This window comes from Rattus rattus, chromosome 2 (assembly GCF_011064425.1).
Source record: "Rattus rattus isolate New Zealand chromosome 2, Rrattus_CSIRO_v1, whole genome shotgun sequence".
Taxonomy (NCBI): Eukaryota; Metazoa; Chordata; class Mammalia; order Rodentia; family Muridae; genus Rattus; species Rattus rattus.
This window is the reverse complement of record NC_046155.1, coordinates 153849417-153870895: the sequence shown is the minus strand read 5'-3', so window position 1 is coordinate 153870895 and position 21479 is coordinate 153849417. Positions and strand designations below refer to the sequence as shown.

Genomic DNA, 21479 nt, shown 5'->3' with positions numbered 1-21479 from the left:
TCACCACCTTCAAAGGGGTTAACAGTTCTTAGCAGACTCCAGTCAGTCGGGGGAAGGCAGTTGCTATAAAAAGACAAGCTGGCCTCCTCTCCTTGCTCAGGCTCCCTATCTGACTCTTGCCTGACACATGCTGCCCCACCGTGGAAGAAAAAAAAAGTAGGCAGACGCGAGTTTGTCTCACCCTTCAAAAGGAACCCAAAGAAAAGACCATAACGCGCCTTTTCTTCTTCAGAGGCAGCAAGAAAAGGCGCGTTATGGTCTTTTCTTGCTGCCTCTGGAAGTGGCTGTCTGCGGGTAGCAGCCCGTCTGGCCCCGTGGGTCAGCTGTGCTGAACAACGGTGATGGCACTGCTAGGAGTCTTCAGGAACAGGGGCCACTGATGATGTCTGAGCTGTTAACGAATGTTGGAGCTGAGCTGGTCGCATCTAACATGTAAATATGCTTTCTGAACATGTTAGTACTTCTCGTTGGCAGCCCAAGGCACACTTCTTCCCATCAGAAGGCTCTTCCTGCGACGTAACAAGTGACTCCTTTTGCCTTGAGGTGGAAGTGGGACCGAGGACAGGCTGGTGTTAGTGCTTAAGGAGTGGGGACAGATCGGCAGGGATGCCCACCCATTCGGGTAGGAAGGCTGCCTCTGGCTTAAAGACTTTGAGGAACGGAGAATCCGGAAGGGTGTAGTTGGCTAAGTAGATGGTATCACCACCTGCCAGGTAGGCAGCCCAAATCCCAAAGGTCCCAATAGTCATGATGGTGTGGTTGCACTGGGTGAGCAGCGCGAAGTCCTTGGCTGGCGACCCCTCAATACCATTGCCCGCGAACACCACGTCTCCTCGGGAAGCATTGATGTTCTCCCGGCACCAGGCCATACCGTTGCTTGTAACCACGAAGACTGGAGATGAATAGCGTGCCCGGAACATATCCAGGGCCTTTTCCAGGTAACCCCGGTCAGCCACCACGCCCTTCCACACATTAGGCATGACATGCACATAGTCCCCTCGGCGCACATGGACACCCACAAAAGTACTCGGCTGGCTCCCATTCACCCGCAGACCACGCAGGAAGGCCTGGGCTTCCTCCCGCACGTGGTCATGCAGGGTGAACTCCTTCAGGATCTCCGGGCGCAGGTGGTGGTAGAAGGTCCAGGAGCACGGGTAGCCCGTGAAGCGCACATAGTGTCCCGGAATGTGGCGGTAACGCTCCTCCATCCAGTCGTTGAGATGGTAATTCTGCCACGGGATCTTTTTGGCCGTGTCGCTGTGTAACACCGGGAGGCTGATCCTGAAGATGGGCGCTAGAGCGTTGTGCATGGATGGGGGGATGAACGCAAGCCGTCCGTTCATCCTGGCCAGTGCAAACAATGTAGCATATTCGCCCATCTGGTTCCCCAGCCGGCCAATGGAATTGATCGTGAACATGCCCCGCAGCTCGCCATTCCCATGCTGCTCGCTGTCCCGCGGCATCTCTGGGCTTTCTGTGTTTCCCGAGGACATTTGAGTCGTCATCGGTAATACCTTCTCTGACAGGGGTTGGAGCTTCACTATTCGCTGCTGGAGGTGGATGATGGTGGAAGTCACGAAGACAAAGATGAGGAAGTGGGCCAGAGGAAAGGAGAAAGGAACCTGGGCGCTGGCCATGGCTACCAGGAAAGAAACCACAACAGGTTACCCGGAGGGCAGCAGCTTAGGTGCATGCTTGCAACCATGTATGCATAAATAACTAACACCCATCGGGTTCTTTCGGGTTTGTTTGATACATGATTTCACCCTATAGTTCAATCTAGCCAGAAACTGTGTGGCCCAATCTTTCTGTTTTGGTGTTGGGATTACGGAGTGAGCCAATATGCCTTACTTGATGTTCCTTTAGAGGGAAAATGTGCTTTAAGTTCTCAAATGAGGAATGATGGGGAAAAAACCCCACAACAATAGAAAAATCAGAGGCATTATGGGAGACATAGGAAGGGGAGGGAGGTCCTCATTCCAGAGTCCAAAGCCTCTCACAATCTCAGAAGAATTCCAGCGTAATTAGTACCCTGTGCTGAGGGTCTATAGGTAATAATAGCCCTTTTATATATACATATTTTAGCCTAAGTAACAGTACACCAGGCTTAAGGCCTGAATGTATATGGCCAGTGGCTGGCTTCATTCCACATTGCCTGAAAATATCCCAGGGCATCTTCTACTTTATCACAGATCCCTCTTTTCTCCACTAGTTGATAGAAATTAGTTCCAGCTTGGCATAGTGGTACAGGCCTGAGATCCCAGCTACTGGGAAGACTGAAGCTGGAGGACTACAACTGGAGTCCAGCCTGGTCTACAAAGTGAGTTCCAAGCCAACCAATGCTACAAAGAGAAACTGTCTCAAACAAACAAACAAAAAACAGAAAGAAACAAAAGTAACAGAATGGTTGGGGAGATGACCCAGTGCTTAAAAGCCCTTGCTGCAAAGAAGTGCAGGCCGACAGGAAATGGATGTAGATCTCTCCTGAGAGACACAGCCAGAATACAGCAAATACATAGGCGAATGCCAGCAGCGAACCACTGAACTGAGAACGGGACCCCCATTGAAGGAATCAGAGAAAGGACTGGAAGAGCTTGAAGGGGCTTGAGACCCCATATGAACAACAATGCCCACCAACCAGAGCTTCCAGGGACTAAGTCCCTACCCAAAGATTATACATGGACTGACCCTGGGCTCCAACCTCATAGGTAGCAATGAATATCATAGTAAGAGCAGCAGTGGAAGGGGAAGCCCTTGGTCCTGCCAAGACTGAACCCCCAGTGAACATGATTGTTGGGGGGAGGGCGGTAATGGGGGGAGGATGGGGAGGGGAACACCCAGATAGAAGGGGAGGGGAGGGGTTAGGGGGATGTTGGCCCAGAAACCGGGAAAGGGAATAACATTCGAAATGTAAATAAGAAATACTCAAGTTAATAAAGAAAAAATGATTCGGGGACAAAAAAAAAAAAAAAAAAAAAAAAGCCCTTGCTGCTGCTTTTCAGAGGACTGGAGTTTAGTTTCTGGCACCCATATTTGGGAGCTCAGAGCTCCCTGTAACTCCAGCTCAAGATTAGATGTTTCATTGGCCTTTGCAAACTGCACAAACATGCATGTAAAAAAAAAAAACCAAAAGAAAAAAAAATAAAAACAAACACAAAAAAAACAAAAAAAAACAAACCCAAAACCAATCTGTATACAGTGGGACACCTTCGATCTGAGATCTCTGGAGGCTGACAGATCTGCATGGATTCAAGGCCAGCCTGGCCTACAGGGTAAGAACCAGTCTCAGAATAAAACAACAAAAACAAAGAAAACACTACAAAACAAAATAGGAAACTCTAAGTGGGGTTTGATTGGACTCTGGTACTGTCCCGTGCCCCCAATCAGGTTCAGGAGCCTCTGTACACTGAAGGCTATGTCTAGAGCAGTACTTCTCAACCTTCCTAATGCCGTGATCCTTTAATAAATCTTTTAATAAAATAAAGATTCTTATGTGGGGACCCCTCTCCAACCCCCCCACACACCATAAAATTATCTTCATTGCTATTTCATGACTGTAATTTTGCTCCTGGTATGAATTGTAATGTAAATAAATATCTGTGTTTTCTGTGGTCTTAGGTGACCTCTGTGAAAAGGTCATTAGACCCCAAAGGGGTTGCCACCCACAGATTCTAGAGGAAGGTGAACCTTGTCACTTGCAGCCAGGGTGGGACCAACATGCATGCCAAGAATTAGTTAAGCAAAGTCCAGGTGAGACCAGTAACTTCAGATCCAGACCTGAGTGACGGGAAAGAAAATTTGGGGGGGGGCTCAAGGTCTTCAGGTTCCCCAAGTTCTTCAGAAGTCTTACGTCACCTCATCCTGGAGGATGTGTGGTTGGGAACACTGAGCGTGCTCTGCTACCGGCCTCCAAAGGAGGCGTTGTGCACCTCCAGGTAAGAGACAAAAGTTCTGGCTTCCTTGGCTCCAGGCCTGTAACCCTGACCACAGGCTTAGGCTCGGAGACTCTGAGTCAAGAGGATTTTGGCATTAAATCAAGCAGCTTGTAAACAGATCAAAGCTTAGAGGCTGAATGCTGCACGGGCGTGTGCTTACAAAGTCAACTTAGCATAGAACTGCAGGCAGAAATACAGTCCTCAGGCAGGGCGCACTTTTCTGCTCTCTCAGTACTCAGGAGGCTATCTCAGTACTCAGGAGGCTATCTCGATACTCAGGAGGCTGAGGCAGTGGAATGGCTGTGAGTTTGGAGCTAGTCTGCGCTGTGTGAAGTGCTTCATAAATACGGATTGGAGACATAACCCAGCAGTTAAAGGTCTTGCCGTGCAAACGTGAGCACTTGCACTTGAATCTCCAGCACCGACACGATAGCTTGGCAGGCCACAGGGCAACCTGTCTCTGTACCCCAACAGCTGGTGCAGAGATAAGGAGATATTGGGGAATTGCTAGCCAGTCTAGACTAACCAGTGAGCTGTAGGTTCAGTGAGAGACCTTGTCTCAAAAATAAGATAGAGGAAGGGCTGGAGATGGCTCAGGGTTGGCTCTTTCAGGAGTCCAATTCCCAGCAACACATGGTGGCTCACAAACCATCTGTAAAGAGATCTGATGCCCTCTTCTGGTGTATCTGTAGAAGACAGCTACAGTGTACTTATATGTAATAAATAAATAAATCTTTAAAAAAAAAAAAATAAGATAGAGGAACTGATGGCTGGTTCAGCGGTTAAGAGCACTAGCTGCTCTTGTAGAGGACCACAGCACCCACAATAGGCGGCTCACGAACACCTGCATCTCCAGTTCTGGGAAATCCTGACACCCTCTGTCTGTCCTCCGTGGGTACCTGCACAAATGTGATGCACATCACACAGACTCAGACTCAGGCTCAGACTCAGGCACACGGATTAAAAATAAAATTAAGGAAGCTCTAAGCAGATGGCTCAGTGGGTAAGGTGCCTGCAGCACATGTGTTAGCTCCTCAGTCCCACCCAGCACCATGGAGAAGCCTGGCAGAGGGAGTCTGTAATCCCAGCATTGGGGGCTGGGTCAGAACGGGAACATCCTCCGAGCCTGCCAGCCAGCCAGTGCAGCCTGACTGTGAGCTCTGGGTTCAATGAAAGACTCTCTCTCTCTCTCTCTCTCTCTCTCTCTCTCTCTCTCTTTTCTCTTCCCCCCCCTTTTTTTTTTCCCTGAGGACCGAACCTGAGGACTGAACCCAGGGCCTTGTGCTTGCTAGGCAAGTGCTCTACCACTGAGCTAAATCACCAACCCTGAAAGACTCTTTCTCAAACTAAGGCAGAAAACGACGATACAGGAAGACACCTGACATCACATTGAAGACAATGATTGCTGATCTGGTCTCCACATGCACAGGTAAGTGCTTGTAGAGGCATGCATGCATGTGTTAACACACGAGTGCGCGTGCACACACACATGCACACACACACATGCACACACACACACACACACACACACACACACACACATTCAGGCCTGTTGACTCAATGCTTGGACGTGAACTGCGTGAGTCTAGAATGTTGGCTCACCAGGTCATTTCCAGGTGTCAAATCAACACCCGCCCGCCCGGTCGGGACGTGCCTGTCCAGTCCCCTAAGATTCACCGAAAGGCCTTGCTCGATCGTGTTTGCTTCCCAGCTCAGCCAGACTCTTGATATTATTTTTTTTTGCTTTTATTAGACTGAGTCTCACTCCATAGCCCAGACTGGCCTCTATAACACACTACGTTGCCAAGGCTGGCCTTAAATTACAGCAATCCTCCTGTCTCAGCACCTGTCCTGCCCCCTGCCCCGCCCGCCCTGCCCGCCCCTCGAGTGCTAGGGGTGACAGGTGTGAGCCACAGAAAATCTAGGACAGGTTTCCAACCTCTGGAAGTAAGCACATGGGAAATTCCCCACAGCTACAGAGCCTGCTGGTAGCAAGAGTGGAGGTCCCTAATGCCAGCACTTGAAAGGCTGAGGCAGGAGGATCCCACAAGCCTGGGCCATAGTGTGCATGAGATCAGAGGCAGGTCACCAGAGAGCAAAAGGGAAGGACAGAGCAGGGCTGGAGGGGACAAGTGGTGATGGCTTCATCCTACCGACTCTGTCTCCTTGCAGGATTAGTCTTTTTCTTTTTCCCTTTTTTTTCTTCTTCGATGCTACTGGAGATGGAATTCAGGGTGCCCATCATGCTTAGCAAGCACTTTGCTATTGAGCCACACCCCAGCCCCTCACTGGGGGATTCCAGACAGGGGCTCTACCACTGAGCCACACCCCCAGCCCCTCATGGGGGATTCTAGGCAGGGGCTCTACCACTGAGCCACGCCTCCAGCCCCTCATGGGGGATTCTAGGCAGGGGTTCTACCACTGAGCCACGCCTCCAGCCCCTCACTGGGGGATTCTAGGCATGTGCTCTACCACTGAGCCACGCCCCCAGCCCCTCACTGGGGGATTCTAGGCATGTTCTCTACCACTGAGCCACGCCCCCCAGCCTTATTTGTTGCTTTGTTGTTGTTTTAACTTTGAGAGAGTCTCACAGAGTTGCTTAGGTTGACCTTGAATTCATTCCCAAGGTAAGGTGCTTCAGCTCTGGAGTACTGAGATCATAGGCTGCTGTCATTATATTAGGCTGAGTCAATACTTCCGGTCTTTTTGCTTTTGCCTTTTGTCAGGTCCAAAGGAAACTTTCGCAGATTCTAGTGGCCCCCTTCCCTCTACCACAGGAGCTTTACTTACCAATGTCTAAAGGGACACAGGCTATAGGTGTCATCTTTTAGCCCATCAAAGTGCATCCTGTCTCCAGGCTCACTCAGTACCTGGGCTCCTCTCAACTCCTCTCACCCCACCCCTCCCCTAAACCTCTCCAGCTCGTGGGTTTTCCTTCTGCCAGCTTCTCATTCCCATAAAACCCCTGCATTTTCAGCCATGGTTCCCTTGGTCCTTGTCATGAGCAAGAAGGTAGGTGCCCACAGTTGGCATAATAAAAGCTATCCTTACTAGAGTCCTAAGCCTGTCACCCCAAGGCTGCTCACCTGCTGGATGTAACTTAGCTGAGAGTTCGCAGGTAAGGATTCCGGGAGACTCTCCAGTCTCAGGGGAGATCAAGGTGGCCTCTCTCCAGGGTCTCCAGCAGTCCTGGAGACATGAGGAGCAATGCATTACTCTTGGTCTCTGTTTCTACACCGTCCGGTAAGCCTTGTGGACTCGCTAGAAGCTGTGTGTCTGTTGTCTCAAGTAAGTGTATCGCTGGTATTAGGTTTCAAAAAGAAAAAAAAAATCTGGGACAAATGGCTGAGGTGCCTCTTTAACATATCAAAGTAGACTGGCAGGCTCTCAGCGCTGTAAGTACTTATTACACAGTCATTCTGGCTGGCTTATCTCCCCTGAACCTCTCCAGCTCTGACCTTCCACCCCCTGCCCTCAGCTTTGCTGATTCCTATACGACGCAGCCATTTTGGCTACCAGTCCTCTTGGCTCTGCTCCTGGACCTCTCTCCTCCATTTGTCCTTTCTCCTCTTCCCTCTCTCCTTTCTTCCTCGATTGCTCTGCATCTTCTTGACGCCTCAGGCTGTTTGTCTCAGATCTACAACAGACCTTCTCAGCCACACCTGGGAGGTTCCGCATTCTCAGGATTCCCTTTATCTTGAGCTGAAACCTGCGGGAGGGGACATATGATTTCCTTTCCAAGGGACTCCGATTCTCCAAGCCAAGCCACTGACTTGGTTCGTCTAAGGTATATCCAGGCCATTTGTTTCTGCTGGCTTCTGTCGCTTAGCACACTTGACTGTGAATTCTCCAGATGCTTCTTCCCTCCACTCACCCTCACTATCCCCCTCTCCTTGTCTATTCCATAAGCGTCTCTCTGGCTCCTGCAGCCTGCTGTGCCTCCTGGCCCCTCAATGTGCCTCTTGGAGCACAATCTACCATGCCCTCCAGATGCCATCTGGGCCTCTCTCTGACCTGCTGCACCCATGTGAGCTTCTCTACTACAGACTTCCTCTATCAGAACACTTCCTTTTCCCCAAAGCCTTCCCAAGTTTGCCTCTTTGGCGGCCTTCCTAGCTCTTCTCTGAGTCCCTCTCGGAACCGCCTACTTGTCCCTCAGCTCCTTTAAGCTGTCCTGTACCTTTCCTAGCCTCTCACTCAGACATGTTTGATGTTCCTCCCTGGGGCGTTCTGTCCTCTCCTTTAGCTTCCTTACATCCTCCTGAGCCACACAGAACCTTTTCTCTTTCTTACTCAGACACAGAGATGTTATCAGAACCTCATTGTCTTCCTGCAAACTGCTTGGCCAAAGACAACACACTTGACTTCTAAAGTCTCTCATATGGTAACAACCTCTGCCACTGCACAAGCAAATGATCCTAGGCTGGAGGGATGGCTCAGTGGTTAGGAACACTGGCTGCTCTTCCAGAGGTCCCGTGTTCAATTCCCAGGAACCACAGGGTGGCTCACAACCATCTGTAAAGGGATCTGATGTTTTCTTCTGGCCTGCAGGTATACAAGCAGATAGAGCACTCATGCATTTAAAAATAAATAAGTAAATAAATTCGTAACCCACACATGATCCCTGCACCAACTGGTTTTACGTGTCATCTTGACACATGCTAGAGTCATCAGGAGGAAGTCTCACTTGGAGAAATGCCTCCATGAAACCTAGTTGTAGGGCCTTTTCTCAGTGAGTGAAGCTTTGGGATGCAAGCCAGTGAGCAGCACCCTATAAGGCCTCACCATCAGCTCCTGCCTCCGGGATCTGTCCTGCCCTGTTCCTGCCTGACTTCCTTCAATAATGAGCAGTGACGTGGACGTGTTAGCCAAATAAACCCTTTCCTCCCCAGCTTGCTTTTGGTCACGGTGTTTTGTCACAGCAGTAGAAACACTGACTAAGGTGACCCCCACATTTCATACAGCTAAACTGCACCACATTTCCAAAAGGTCTCTCATCTCCACATTCTCTACTTTCCACTCCCATAAAAGCCCTTTACCATCTGGCGAGGTAGTACACACTTTTAGTCCCAGCACTCGGGAGGCAGACAGATCTCTGTGAGTTCTGGGGCAGCCTGGTCTTCAAAGAGAATTCCAGGACAGCCAGGGCTATACAAAGAAACTCTTTTTTGAAAAAAAAAATAAAATAAAAAGAGCCAAAAACCCAGGATAGCCAGGGCAACATATAGAAACCCTGTTTTGAAAACCAAAACATATATATAGATATATTATATATACATACACACACATACATACACACACACATACATATATACACATATGTATATATGCATATATTATACATTTATATGTATATATACCTATATATACATATATATAGGTATATATACCTATGTACACACATATATGTATAATATATTGATGATATAGATATTTTAAAATCTATTTACACCACATGGCTAACCTCCATCTTGGCTGACGACTTAATCAGGATGGAAAGAAAAACCATGTGGCTTTGCTAAATCTTTGCGGCAAACCTGTTCCTTGTTGTAAACTCTTAAAGATAATGAAGACACGCAAGTTATGTCCAATCACCTTATACAAGATCACATGTTTAAATGTGCTCAGAAGTATGTTTGTAGTCATGCTAAGTGCAAGTCATCCACAGGGACGAGCTTTATTTAGCCTCCTGTATGTGTTTTTCAAGGTTAAGCCTAAAGCAAGTAACTAAAAACAAATGATTTTAATTCAGCTAACCTTAATAGATAGATGGTCATCAAACTCTTCAGAGATCTGCTGAATTTAAATTTAAAATGCTTAATTTAAAAAAACCTTCCCACGGGTTTGGGGATTTAGCTCAGTGGTAGAGCTCTTGCCTAGGGAAGCGCAAGGCCCTGGGTTGGTCCCCAGCTCCGGGGAGGGGGGAGGCCTTCCCACAACAGACAGAGGTGCCAGCTTCTACAGACCACCCTAAGGTCTCCAAAGAAGCCAAATGCTGCCTGGATCGTGGTGACTCTAACCACAAGAAGGAACTGCCCCGCGCCTCTCCCACCGTGGGGACTCTGCCCAAACTGTGGACTCTACCTCCTCTTAGTAAAGTCCATTTTCCCAAGTACCTTCTCTCTAGGAAGATCTCTCAGACCTTCTCGGTGTGGCAGAAAAAGGCCAGTGCTGTCCTGCGCAACAGATGAAATGCTGGCCAGTGTGGCGGCCAGAGACTGACTTCTGTGACCCCAACAAAGGCATGGAGACCATGGGGTCCTAGGGTAGCCATCTAGGGTAGCCGTTTTGTCATTTTAACCGACGCAGAGGCCATCTGGATTATACTTCCCTCTCTAATCCATCCTCTGAAGTCTCTGAGGACACTGACTGACTGTACCTTTATGCTGAGAGCAGCAAGCCAGCTCCCACCTCAGGGCTGCCGCTGCTTGGTGAGTTCATTCCATACAGAAAGTCGGGGTCTTACTTTTCCAGAGTTCTGGGTCTGCTGCCGAGAAAGACGAACACAGACAGTTTATCTTGCGAACAGACTTCACCCTGCTAGGGATAAACTCACAAGACAGATTTCAATACAGCTTTTTAAAAAAAAAAAAAAAAAAAAAAAAAACCTCTTCTTTTATTTGAAGAAACTTGCTTTACATTGACTGGTTCAGGAATCAACCACTTGTGTCTTGTGGTAAACCACTGGATAGAAGAAAAACGTTTAAATGTTTACAGGGACAAGCTTTATTTCGAAAAACGTTTGAACAAGCTGTGTCTAAGACAGTGTTTTAAGTAAGGCGTGCAAACGCCAAGTTCCAAAGGGCTAAGTGAGTGATTCAAGGCATGTAAAAAATTAAAATAAAATAAAAAATGTTTTGGATTTCGTTCCTACTCTGTGCTATTTATTGCTATAGGAAGATTTCAAAAGTTCAGAGTCTTAACGTCAGTCAGTGAAGGTCTGATAAGCTGCTAATCTAACTCTGGTAAGGCAGGAAATCTACTGCCGCTAACTACCATAGTCATAAGCTCAAATCTTTGAATTTCCTTTGGTCGTCTTGTAAGTGCAGACTCAAAAGTGTGGGTGTACAGGCAACTTCACTGACCTGCTCTCGGGGACCTGCAGTTGCTCACGACATCACTGCCACTGCCAGGCGTGCCAGATGTGTGTGTCAGATAAAAGAAGCCTCCTGCCACCCCAGCTATCTCTCTGTGCCTTGCGTTCCCTGTCTCTGGTCCCCGCATCTGTCCCCTCCCTGCCCCCTCTCTCTGCCCTTATGGCTGCCCGTCTATGTGTCCACTGGTCTGGCATTGTTCCTTCCCTAAATTCACACTCCTTTCCCCTCCCCCAATACATCTCTTTTGCACCAAATCTGTTGCCTGGTGTAATTTCTCAGGCCTTGGCATGGCCTCACCAAAAATACCCCAGCCACCCGCAAACCCCCCTCCCCCCCAGCATGATATATTTTATAACATTGGTGCCATGACCTTGAAGGGACTCTCCTGGTGTCTGGCACGCTGGGATCCCACCTGCCTGCTACACCTGTAATAGGTCTGCTTTCTGGTCCACAGACCGTCAGGCCCGCCATCCAACACCAGCAATTGGCGAGTTCTCTCTTTAACTTGCTTTAAATGCTTCTCTGAGTCTGACCATTTCCCTGGAGGAGGCTTCCTTTCTCCAGCACGGTTTCTCTTGCCTTCTTGGTTTCTCTTGAAAATCCTGAGATCAGGTAAACCGGGTCTGCTTGGGCTTAGCCCTAGCCCTGTCCACTGAATGACAATTCAGTGGGCAGCTTTTGCCTTCTCAGTTTGGTCTCCCTTGGGTCCTTTGTGTCTCGCTGCAGACCCAGGCCTGGGACTCCTCTTCTCATCCGTGGGAACTGCTCCTTTTACACGTTGCTTTTCTAATCAAACCTGCCCAATATATTGCCCAAGCAACGGGGTGTGTGTGTGGTGGGGGGTGTGAGACAATTTTCTCTTTTCCATATTCCCTTTTCCTCGCTCCAAGCCCTACTTGCTTCTGGCTGGTGTCCCCTGATTGAGTAAATGTCTTGCCTTTAAGTTTGTAACAACTGGGAGTTGGAGACAGATAGGAGCAGAAACTGTAACACACTCTTTGCCCCTGTAGTATCTGCTCAGAACCACTCCTAAGGTATGTGGGGATCATTTGTCTGTGACTCTGAATCCAAACTGCAGAATCCACCTGTGTCCGCCCCATGCCTCTGGCTCCTACGAGCCTGCCGGCCTGGACCACGGGCCCCTCCTTGCTCCTGGCTTTCTGAGGCCAGCCTGCACTAAGCTAAGAGTGCTCTCTCTTCCTTCAAGGACTCAGATTTCGTTACAACTTGGCCCATTCAAAGGCCACAAATTACCACACCTGATTTCCTAATTCTCACTGCCGTGGACAAATGTCCCAGGTGTCATATGTCTAAACTTGCTCTGCTCTAGGCCTTAGGTTCTCCTTCCTCATTCTTTTTTTTTTTTTTTTTTAAAGATTTATTCATTTATTACATTTAAGTACACTGTAGCTGTCTTCAGACACACCAGAAGAGGGCACTGGATCTCCTTACAGATGGTTGTGAGCCACCATGTGGTTGCTGGGAATTGAACTCAGGACCTCTGGAAGAGCAGTCGGGTGCTCTTAACCGCTGAGCCATCTCTCCAGCCCTCCTTCCTCATTCTTAAAACTCTTTATCTGGGCTTACTTTGCAATCTTCTCTAAAAAATATTAATATCATACTGTAAACTCTTATCAAAGGAAGGATTTGTAAGTTGCTCATTGGGTATGGTCTAAAAAATCCATGTAATTAGGAAAACAAATGTTGGCCATGTGTGTGCATGTGAACTTGGCCACATGGCTTGCAACCTGCCATGTGATTTCACCAACTTAAGCAACAATCATAAAACTTCTCAGTCCTACTGAGCCCATAGTTTATCACTGTCTCTCCTTTTAGACCAAGAAAGCAGCAACAAGCCTCAAATATTTTAAATTGATCTGGATTTTTGTATGATGATAGAAACTCAAGATTATATTTGCTACAACATTCTGTATATGTGATTCAACTCCGGCTTAAAATATTTTGTATATGATAATATTTTGAGGTTACAAAGTTCTATTCAGATTAACAAAAGCTAATTTAAATGTCTGTGTAATCTTTATGTCTTTGCTAATGCTCAACAATGGGCTGCTAGGAAATGTAGATAAGTAACCACATGTTTAATAAATAAGATATATTTGATAATCAAGGTTTATAAACTCCTAAGGTCTAGTCAGGTCCACAACAACATTTACCTAGATTCTATGTCTTTGATCAAGGTTTATAAACTCCTAAGGTCTACTCAGTTTCACAGTAATATTTGTCTAGCTTCTTTGTCTTTTAAGCTTTAGCTGTTTAGATAAACTAAGCCATACAGAAATCTTCAATATTCCGTAATGATGCCATACAGTAGGCTCAGCAAAGTTGCCAGTCTTTCTGTGGACTATATGAGTTAAAAGTTTTGTTTTGATACTAGAAGAGCATCAGGTCAAAATTGTAATTGAAAAAAAAAAAAGCAAAAAAACAAGGGCAGCATTGGGCTTCCTTTTTTTAAAGATTTATTTATTTATTTATTTATTTATTTATTTATTTATGTATTGTGATAAAGCACACCAGAAGAGGTCATCAGATCCCATTACAGAAAGTTGTGAGCCACCATGTGGTTGCTGGGAATTGAACTCAGGACCTCTGGAAGAGCACACAGTGCTCTTAACATTTGAGCCATCTCTCCAGCCCCAAAATCATAATTTTTAAGGCTCAAAATTAATAGGGGGGAGGAACATAAAGTCCTGGTCTTATAAAAGCTACTAAATTACTACAAACTGTAAAGGATAATTAAGAAATAGAAGTTGGTAGTCAGTCACCTTATAAATAACTGAATTCTTCAATGCGTTCAGGAATATATTTGTAGTCATGCTAAGAACTGGTGCAATTAATTCTGAAACAAGCTTTATTAAGCTTCCTGTGTACGCTTTCAAAGTCAGTAGAAACAAGCCAAGTTTGTCTAGTTAGATTTACTTTAGATAGACATGTTGTCCTGAAGCTCTTCAGAGATCTGCAGATTAAAATGTCTAATAGAAAAAGCTTTTTGTAATACGTGCCAGCTCCTGAGATCACCTCAAACCTTCCCCAAAGGCCCAGAAGAACTTGGAACTTGCTTTAAATGTGGCAAAGCTGGCCACTGGGTTACAAACTGCCTTTTGTTTCAACTGCTAACAGCGCACTGTGGACAGGCAGGACACTGGGAAGTTGACTGCTTCACTGCCTGGACCAACGTAGGACAACCCTCCAAAACCTTCCTGCTTCCCAGGAGAGTCTGTCAACTCTCCTGGGCCTGGTGGGCCTGGTGATGTATGTATGCCCACCAACCACAGAGGACCCCTGGGTGGCTATCCAGGTTGCCAGTAGTCCCTGTCATTTTTATAGACTTGGAAGCTGCTTAGTCTGTACTTCCTGCTTCTCAGGATTTGTCCTTCTCAGGTCTCTGATGGATTTGAATACTAGACCAGTGAACAATTTATCCGTTTTGCAGCAGAGACCAAGGTTTCAGATGCCTTCTTAGCTGTCTTCATGGTAAAAGTCAGGCCACAGCCCTTACTCTCAAAGAGCCACAGTCTACCTTGTTACCAGACTCAGGAGATGGGTTTCAAAGTAACTTTTGACTTTTCCTTCTAAAGAGATTTGCTCTACAATGGCTGCTCCCAGTAACCAACCACCTTGTCTCAAGGTGAATAACTTGATAGGAAAAAAATGTAAAGTTTATATGGGGTCTGGGTATACAGAAGCATAAATTGTAAGGAGCTAAGGAAGTTGAGGGTCTGAGGTGTTTTAAGGTTGGTGAATCAAGTGATGAAGGTTGGAGGACGTGAACGCTTAAATGGTGATAGGAAAGTGATTTAAGGAGCATAAAAGGAATGGGAAATGCTTCAGATGGCTTCCCCCTTGCTATGCTGCTGTTGTATTAAGACTTTAAAAGTCCAGGGTTAATCAATATGAGTTGTGTTAAGTAATTGGTCTCAACTCTGGTAAAGCTTTCTACTACACCAGCCACTAGTGTGATAACTGCCATCAGGTGTGTGGAGCCAATTAAAGACTCCTCCCCCTTCCCCTCCCCTTCCTCTTTCCCCTCCCCTTCCGCTTTCCCCTCCCTCTTCCTTCCCCCTCTCATTCCCCCTCCCCTCCTCCTTCCCCTCCCATTCCCCCTCCCCTCCTCTCTTCTCCCCCTCCAGCCATCCCAGTTCTCTCTGTTCTCTGTGCTCCCTCTCCCCGTTCTCTGTACACGCCCCCCTCATCTCTGCCCTCACTGCTCTGCTCCCCCTCCATCTGTCCACATGTTCAATCATCTGCCTCTATCCCTCCCCTAGGTCTTCACTCCTCTCCCCTCCCCCCAGTAAACCTCCTGTGCCCCAGATCTGTTACATGGCATAATTTCTCAGGGGGTACACCTTGGCATGGTCCCCCTAAAGATACCCCCTCACCCTGTGCCACATTATATTTCATAACAAAAAGTGTGTCTCAAACATGCTAAAAACATGTGTGTCCAATCTGTTTTCCGAACCCTCTGGACAGACAGAAGCGTGTTAATGCTTTTACCTCAGAATCATTTTTGGGTCCCCAAGCTGTTGCTATGTCCACTTAATGTGGACTTCACTACAGATTATAAACCTTGGTGAGGTCCTTATATCTCTTTTTGTAAACTTACAAAATTTTTGTAAGCTTCAGGAAGTCCTAACTTGTATCCACCCATCACAGGTCAAATAGACTCCAGATAAATGCTCCTAAGTTTCCACACCTGAACGGTCCTCAATGTGGACCCCCACCCCACCCCCCCCCCCCCCCCCCCCCACCCCCCCCCCCCCCCCCCCCACCCCCCCCCCCCACCCCCACCCCCACTCCCCCACTCCCATTCCCTGGTCTTGGGCCTCCCCTCTCCCTGATGACAGGCCTGGAAGTTTCAAATGTACACTCAAGATAAAAATTTTCCCCATAAACTCTTTAACTTTACTTTCTGTCCCTTGTCTATCTGTCCCAGCAGATTTCCAACCATGTTAGCCAGAGATGCTTCTGACTGGAATTTCTGACCAGCCTGAGCCCCTGCATCCTAGGCTGCAGGAAAGGAATCTGCGCTACAATAGCCCCAGGTAGTCCCACAGAACCTGGGCAGGGAGCAAAACAGATGTCCCCCAGCCTCCACTTCTTTCTCTTCTTGTCTTTTGAATATCATCCCCGCCTTCCTGGAGCCTGACAACACCCCAGTTTCAGCAGGAAGTAGTTATGGAGGAGATTAACTCCCCCCCCCCATCATCAACAGAGGCTGAAATGTTAAGTCTCAGAGGAACCCGGGACCAATGGCTGAAGGGTCTGGTGAATGTATCAAAGTGGACCCTGGCTCTGAGCATTGCAAGCACTTGCTACAGTCATCCTGGTTGGCCCTAAAGCTCTCCAGCCCCAGCTTCCTTCCTTCCCTTCCCTTCCCCCAGCCCCTTCGACTCCTGTATATACACGGCTTGGCTCTCGCCGCTGCTCCTGGACCTCTCTTTGTCCCTTTGCCATTTTTTTTCCCTCCCATTTCTCCTCCCCTTTCGCTCTCCATGCCCCCTTCCCCCATGACTACGTTCAGTCCGGACCCTTCCAGATTCCTCTGGCTGTTTTAGCCCTTGTATCTAAAACTGTCTCAACCACACCTTGAAGTAGTTATGCTCTCGTTTTTAATCTAACTGGGTTCTGGTTTCCAGGCAGCGTTGCTGCAGTGGGGTTCCCAGCTGAGCATTCTATATGCCTAGAAGACACTTAATTCTGTTCATCGCATTCCTCTTTGGCTTTTCTCTCTTAGTCTCCTTGATCTTCACTCTGCCCCCTACACCCTCTCTTCTCCCGGCCTCCTCTCCGCCAGTCACCTTTCCTATCTACTTTCTCTCCCTGTCCTGGACTCTTCCACATGCCTTTGGCTGTTCTACCTCATATTTACAATAAAAACCTTCCACTTAACCATACCTTGGAGTTCTCATGCCCTCGCTTTATAGACAAGGTCTCACTAAGTTGCCCAGGCTGAATTCATTCACTTACCCAGCCTGGCCTTGGACATTCGCCTTTTCTTTTCAGCCTCTGAGGTAACTAGGATGTCAGGCCTGCTCCACTAGGTTCATTTTGGCACCAATCCTACTGTGGGAAAATACTGGAAAAACACACTTTGAAATCAAACCTGTTAATCTATGGGCTTTTGATCTGAGGGCTCGGAGTCTCCTACTGCAAGCAGGAACACAGGAAGGCTTGTTTGGTTTGTGAGAGAAAGGAAAGTAGGGCATTTTGGAATAATGATTTCAGGCTGCCTCCCTGCCGCTTCCCATTCCTCAAGAAGGGAAGCATTGGCATAGAGACCAAGGGGCGAAGAGAGGCCCGGAGCCTGCTGTGAAGGAACGTCTAGCTTTGGGGAGAAGACGGGATTGTGGGGCTCACAGGTTCACACCTTTAATCCCAGCACTCAGGAGGCAGGTGGATCTCAGAGTTCAAGACCAGCCTGGTCTACAGAGTGAGTTCTAGGACAGCCAGGGTTACACAGGGAAACCCTGGCTAGAAAAGCAAAAAAGGGTGGCCTTGACCTTTGCTTCAGACAGTTTGTAGAACTGCACAGTTCCTAGAACGGTAGGACCACAGCACTGATACCCGGAGCTGCTCCGACCGGTACCACAAACTCATGCTCGTGTTGCCTTTGCTGTCTTCTCACGGGGACATCAGACAGCTAAGAAAGGGAGCTGGATTCACAAGACTCGTGATCCAAAAGCTAGGGGAGGCGCTTGGGTGAGTTTGGGAAGACCAACGACTGTGGGGAGGGAGGACAGGAAGCTGAAGCCAGGGAAGACTGAAGAGCAGCAGTTTGGCTCCAGCGGGAGGTTGAGGTGGCAATGGGAGGAGCCTAGACTCTTTGTTCTCTGTGATCAGGAAGACCAATCATCACGTGCCCAGCCTCAGTTTGCCTTCGGTTTGAGGGGTGTCCTATGCCAGAAAGAGGTCCCAGCTTTGAAGGAGGAACCTTTCCCCAGTTTCCTAGAAGCAGGGGGATAAGCTCTCTAGATGTAGTCCAGGCTGACATCTAACTTACAGCAATCCTCCTGCCTCAACCTCCTGAGTACTAGTGTGACAGGCAGAAGCTGCTTCGCTCGCCTCTTTCTACCCTGTGCCCTTTGGCTCAGCCGGCTCAGCGTCCTCAGCTTCCCTTTCCCATCCAGAGAGCGCCTTGTCACCGCCCCCCCCTGCCCCCCCCCCCCCCACCCCACCCCTGCATCCCTTTACATCAGCTCAGAGACAGGAGTCAGGCCCAAGGCTGGCTCCACCCCATCAGTGCCATTCCTGTAACTGGCACTGCTTTCACCCTGTTCTGTTGCTGTGCCAAGGAACACTGGCAGTAGGAGTCTCGGGGTACTTTATCAGAGTAGCTGCCACATTGAAATCTCCAACAGAGGATCGGGGTTCTGAGATGGATGGAGCCGGGATCTAAACCTTTCCACACGACAGGGGGCAGCTGCGGTTTCTTAGGGCCCCTAGGCTGATGTGAAAGCCAAGGCTATGGGAACAGGAAAATCCGGTTGCATCCAGCCCAATTCTGCCTTCTATCCACGTTTGTTACTGGAGTCAGCAGCAGGGAGAGAGCTGAGGACCCGAGAGGTGAAGGGGAGATTGGAACTAAGAATCCAACCAGCAGGCCAGGTGGCAGACGGTATGCAGGAAGTCGGGCTACGGCCGGCCGTGCTGGGGGAACACAGGGCTGGTGAACCAGGAGCTTGGGAGACCCAGGGATTGGAAAAACTAACGTCTGGGAACTCAGGATCTGGAGGACTCAAGGGCTGAAGGGACTTGAGGCTGGGACTCAGGATGGGAACCCAGAGTCTGGGAGAATCGGGGTCTGCGTCCTGCTTCTCGAAATGACATCTTTCCAGAGAGCCCTGGGTTGGGGCCCCGTTCCTGGATCCCTCCTCACCTGTACGCACCTCTTCTGGCTGTGGTAACAGGGAAATGACCTTCGAATGGACGGCAGGGTGGCTCTGCAGACTGGTGGCTCAGGGTACCTTCCAGTTTGGCTCTTCATTCAGAACCAAGGAAGCTTCCTGAGTCTAACTACAGCCCTGGATAGAAACTCCACCCAGGGTGTACCTGCTGACATCCTAGAACCAGAGAGGCTGGGCCTAGAGGAGGGAGGTCAAAGGTTAGCTTCCTCTCAGGTGCCTGCCAGGATGACAGCCAAGAGGGGCAGTCTGAAGAAGTTGGCCAAGTTCAGCCTGCCTCCCCCTGCAATACTGCAGACCCCCGAGAGCCCCAACCTCGTTCAACAAAGACTTTTTGCTTTTGTACGCGTGCGCGTGTGAGTGCACACGTGTGTGTAGAGGGCCATCCAATCTGTTAGCAGTTGATTCTCAACTTAAAAAGAAAAAAGTGCGCATGCGTGGAGTTCCGAGGACGACATTTGGAAGTCCTCACATCCGACTTGGTCCGGCTCTCCTCTGTTCCTGCCACGCTGTGTGCCTCCAGCTGGATGACTTGAGAGCTTTTGCATGAGTCTCCTCTCTCTGCCTGCTCCCTCACTGTATGAGAGCTAGTATTGCAGTGTCACCCGAGTCAGGTTTGGGCGGTAGGTGCTTTCATCGGCGAAGCCATTTTACTGTCTCTCTTCTTCACCTCCTTTTGTGCGTGTGCTGGGAATTGAACTGGGGCCCTCGGGTGTATACAGCGCATATTCCAACTGAATGTTCTCTTCAGTTCTTTGTTTTGAAGCTTATTTTCTTTAAAAAAAAAAAAAAAGGAATATTTTATTTTTATTTATGTGTGTCTTTTGTGTTCAGTGCCTGGAAAGGCACTGGACCTTATATAACCCTGGATGGCCTTGAAATTAAAGATCTACCTGTTTCTGCCTCCCGAGTACGAAGATGACTGCAGTATGCGCCCTAATACTATTCTCCCTCAATTGATCTCTGTGCACAGGAGCAAGCAAAGTACGGAGAGTGAAAGTAACTTTCCTGAAGTCACACAGCCGTCCGAAGCCAGGCAAGCTGAGGCTAGGCAAAGGTCACACAAGAAACAATTGTCACTTCCGTTCAAGGCTGACAGAGAGAGAGAGAGAGCGCTTTGAAAGGGGCGCTTGTTGCTATGCAACTCTCCGTGCTGCAGCATGGGAGATGTGCTGCACCTGTCTTTGGCAGGTGACGACATAAGCCGCTGCCACTGAGTTACTCAGAGCCAGGCTGGCAGGCTGCCAGATTTCCAACAACCGCACCCAGCAATTGTGTTGCTACTTGTAATTTTTATTTTTGCTACAAGGGGTTGAATGGGACCCGTTTGTGCTGATCGGTTGAATTACCAAGTTACCCACATCACCAATCCTAGTTTCCTTTATTTATTTGTTTTTTAAATTTCTGTCCACTGAGTTACATAATGAATGGTCCGTCCTGTAAGCACAGACTCAGGTGGCAGAAGCAGTGACACCCCCAAGTTTGAGGCTGGCCTTCCATACTGAGTTCCAGGCAAACCAGGGCTACGGAGGGAGACTCTGTCTCAAAAACCTGTGAGTCTGTGATGGAGAGATGGCTCCGCGTTTGAGAGTTCAGGCTGCTCGTGCGGAGGACCTGCATGCAGTTCCCAGCATGTATTTTGTGGGTTGGGGGTGGGGAAGGGCAGCCTCAGAGTTAACTGTAACTCTAGCTCCATACACATAAACAAAACAAATTTAAAACAACAAAAAACTAGCCCAGCAGTGGTGACATATGCCTTTAATCCCAGCTCTGGGGAAGCAGACACAGGACAATCTCTAGATTTGAGGCTAGCCTGGTGATGGACAGCAAGTTCTAGGACAGCCAGGGATACACAGAGAAACCCTAGCTCAAAAAAACAAAAAAAAAAAAAAAAAAAATTAACACCAAATTCAAAGCAAAATTAAAAAATAAAACAAAAAACCTCTCAGGAACAAATGCAATTATATATAGGTATGAAACTATTTAAATGATAACCTAAAAAATTAATTTTAAAATATGTTTGGAGGGCCCGAAAAGATGGCTCAAGGGATAAGAGCATGACCACGGTTCAGTAACCAGCTTTTACCTTGGGCAGCTCCCAACTGTAACTCCAGATACAGAGGATCTAGTGCCCTCTGCTGGCCCTCACAGGCACCTGCACTCATGTGCACACAACATACACACAAACATGTAACCTAAAATAATAAAACTAGGGATTGGAGAGCAGTAAGTGCACTCATTGCTCTTATAGGGGACCAGGGTTTGATTCCTAGCACCTACTTCAGGTGTCCACAACTCTGTAACTCCAGCTTCCAGGGAATCCAAATCCTCAGACCTCTATGTGCATCTGCACTCACACACATATCCACGACAGACACATAATTAAAAATAATAAAAATAAATCTTTCTTTTTTGAAAGTCCGGCCTGGGGAGAGAGCTCAGTTGGTAAAGAGTTCACTGCACAAACATGGAGGCCTAGTTCAGTCCTTAGCACCCACGTAAAAGCCAGGCATGGCAGTGTGTGCTTG

The 21479-nt window shown here is 48.2% G+C and overlaps 1 protein-coding gene across 5 annotated transcripts; it reads right to left on the bottom strand.

The window, feature by feature from the left end:
* Window positions 1-265: 265 nt before the first annotated feature.
* LOC116892134 (galactoside 2-alpha-L-fucosyltransferase 2) lies at window positions 266-19658 on the bottom strand. Of its 5 annotated transcripts, none has more exons than XR_004386917.1 (5): window positions 18927-19658; window positions 10315-10422; window positions 10052-10111; window positions 9693-9731; window positions 6461-7124 (listed from the first exon to the last, which is right to left on the bottom strand). XR_004386917.1 is itself a non-coding variant. In XM_032893623.1 (3 exons), exon 3 carries the CDS (start codon window positions 1635-1637, stop codon window positions 573-575), a length of 1065 nt encoding a protein of 354 aa, XP_032749514.1. In that variant the 5' UTR covers window positions 1638-1639; window positions 10315-10422; window positions 18927-19259; the 3' UTR covers window positions 266-572. The 5 variants fall into 5 exon arrangements, 1 of the variants encoding a protein (XP_032749514.1); XR_004386918.1 differs by having other exon boundaries at window positions 9693-9728; XM_032893623.1 differs by lacking the exons at window positions 6461-7124; window positions 9693-9731; window positions 10052-10111 and adding an exon at window positions 266-1639 and having other exon boundaries at window positions 18927-19259.
* Between the last annotated feature and the right edge of the window lie 1821 nt (window positions 19659-21479).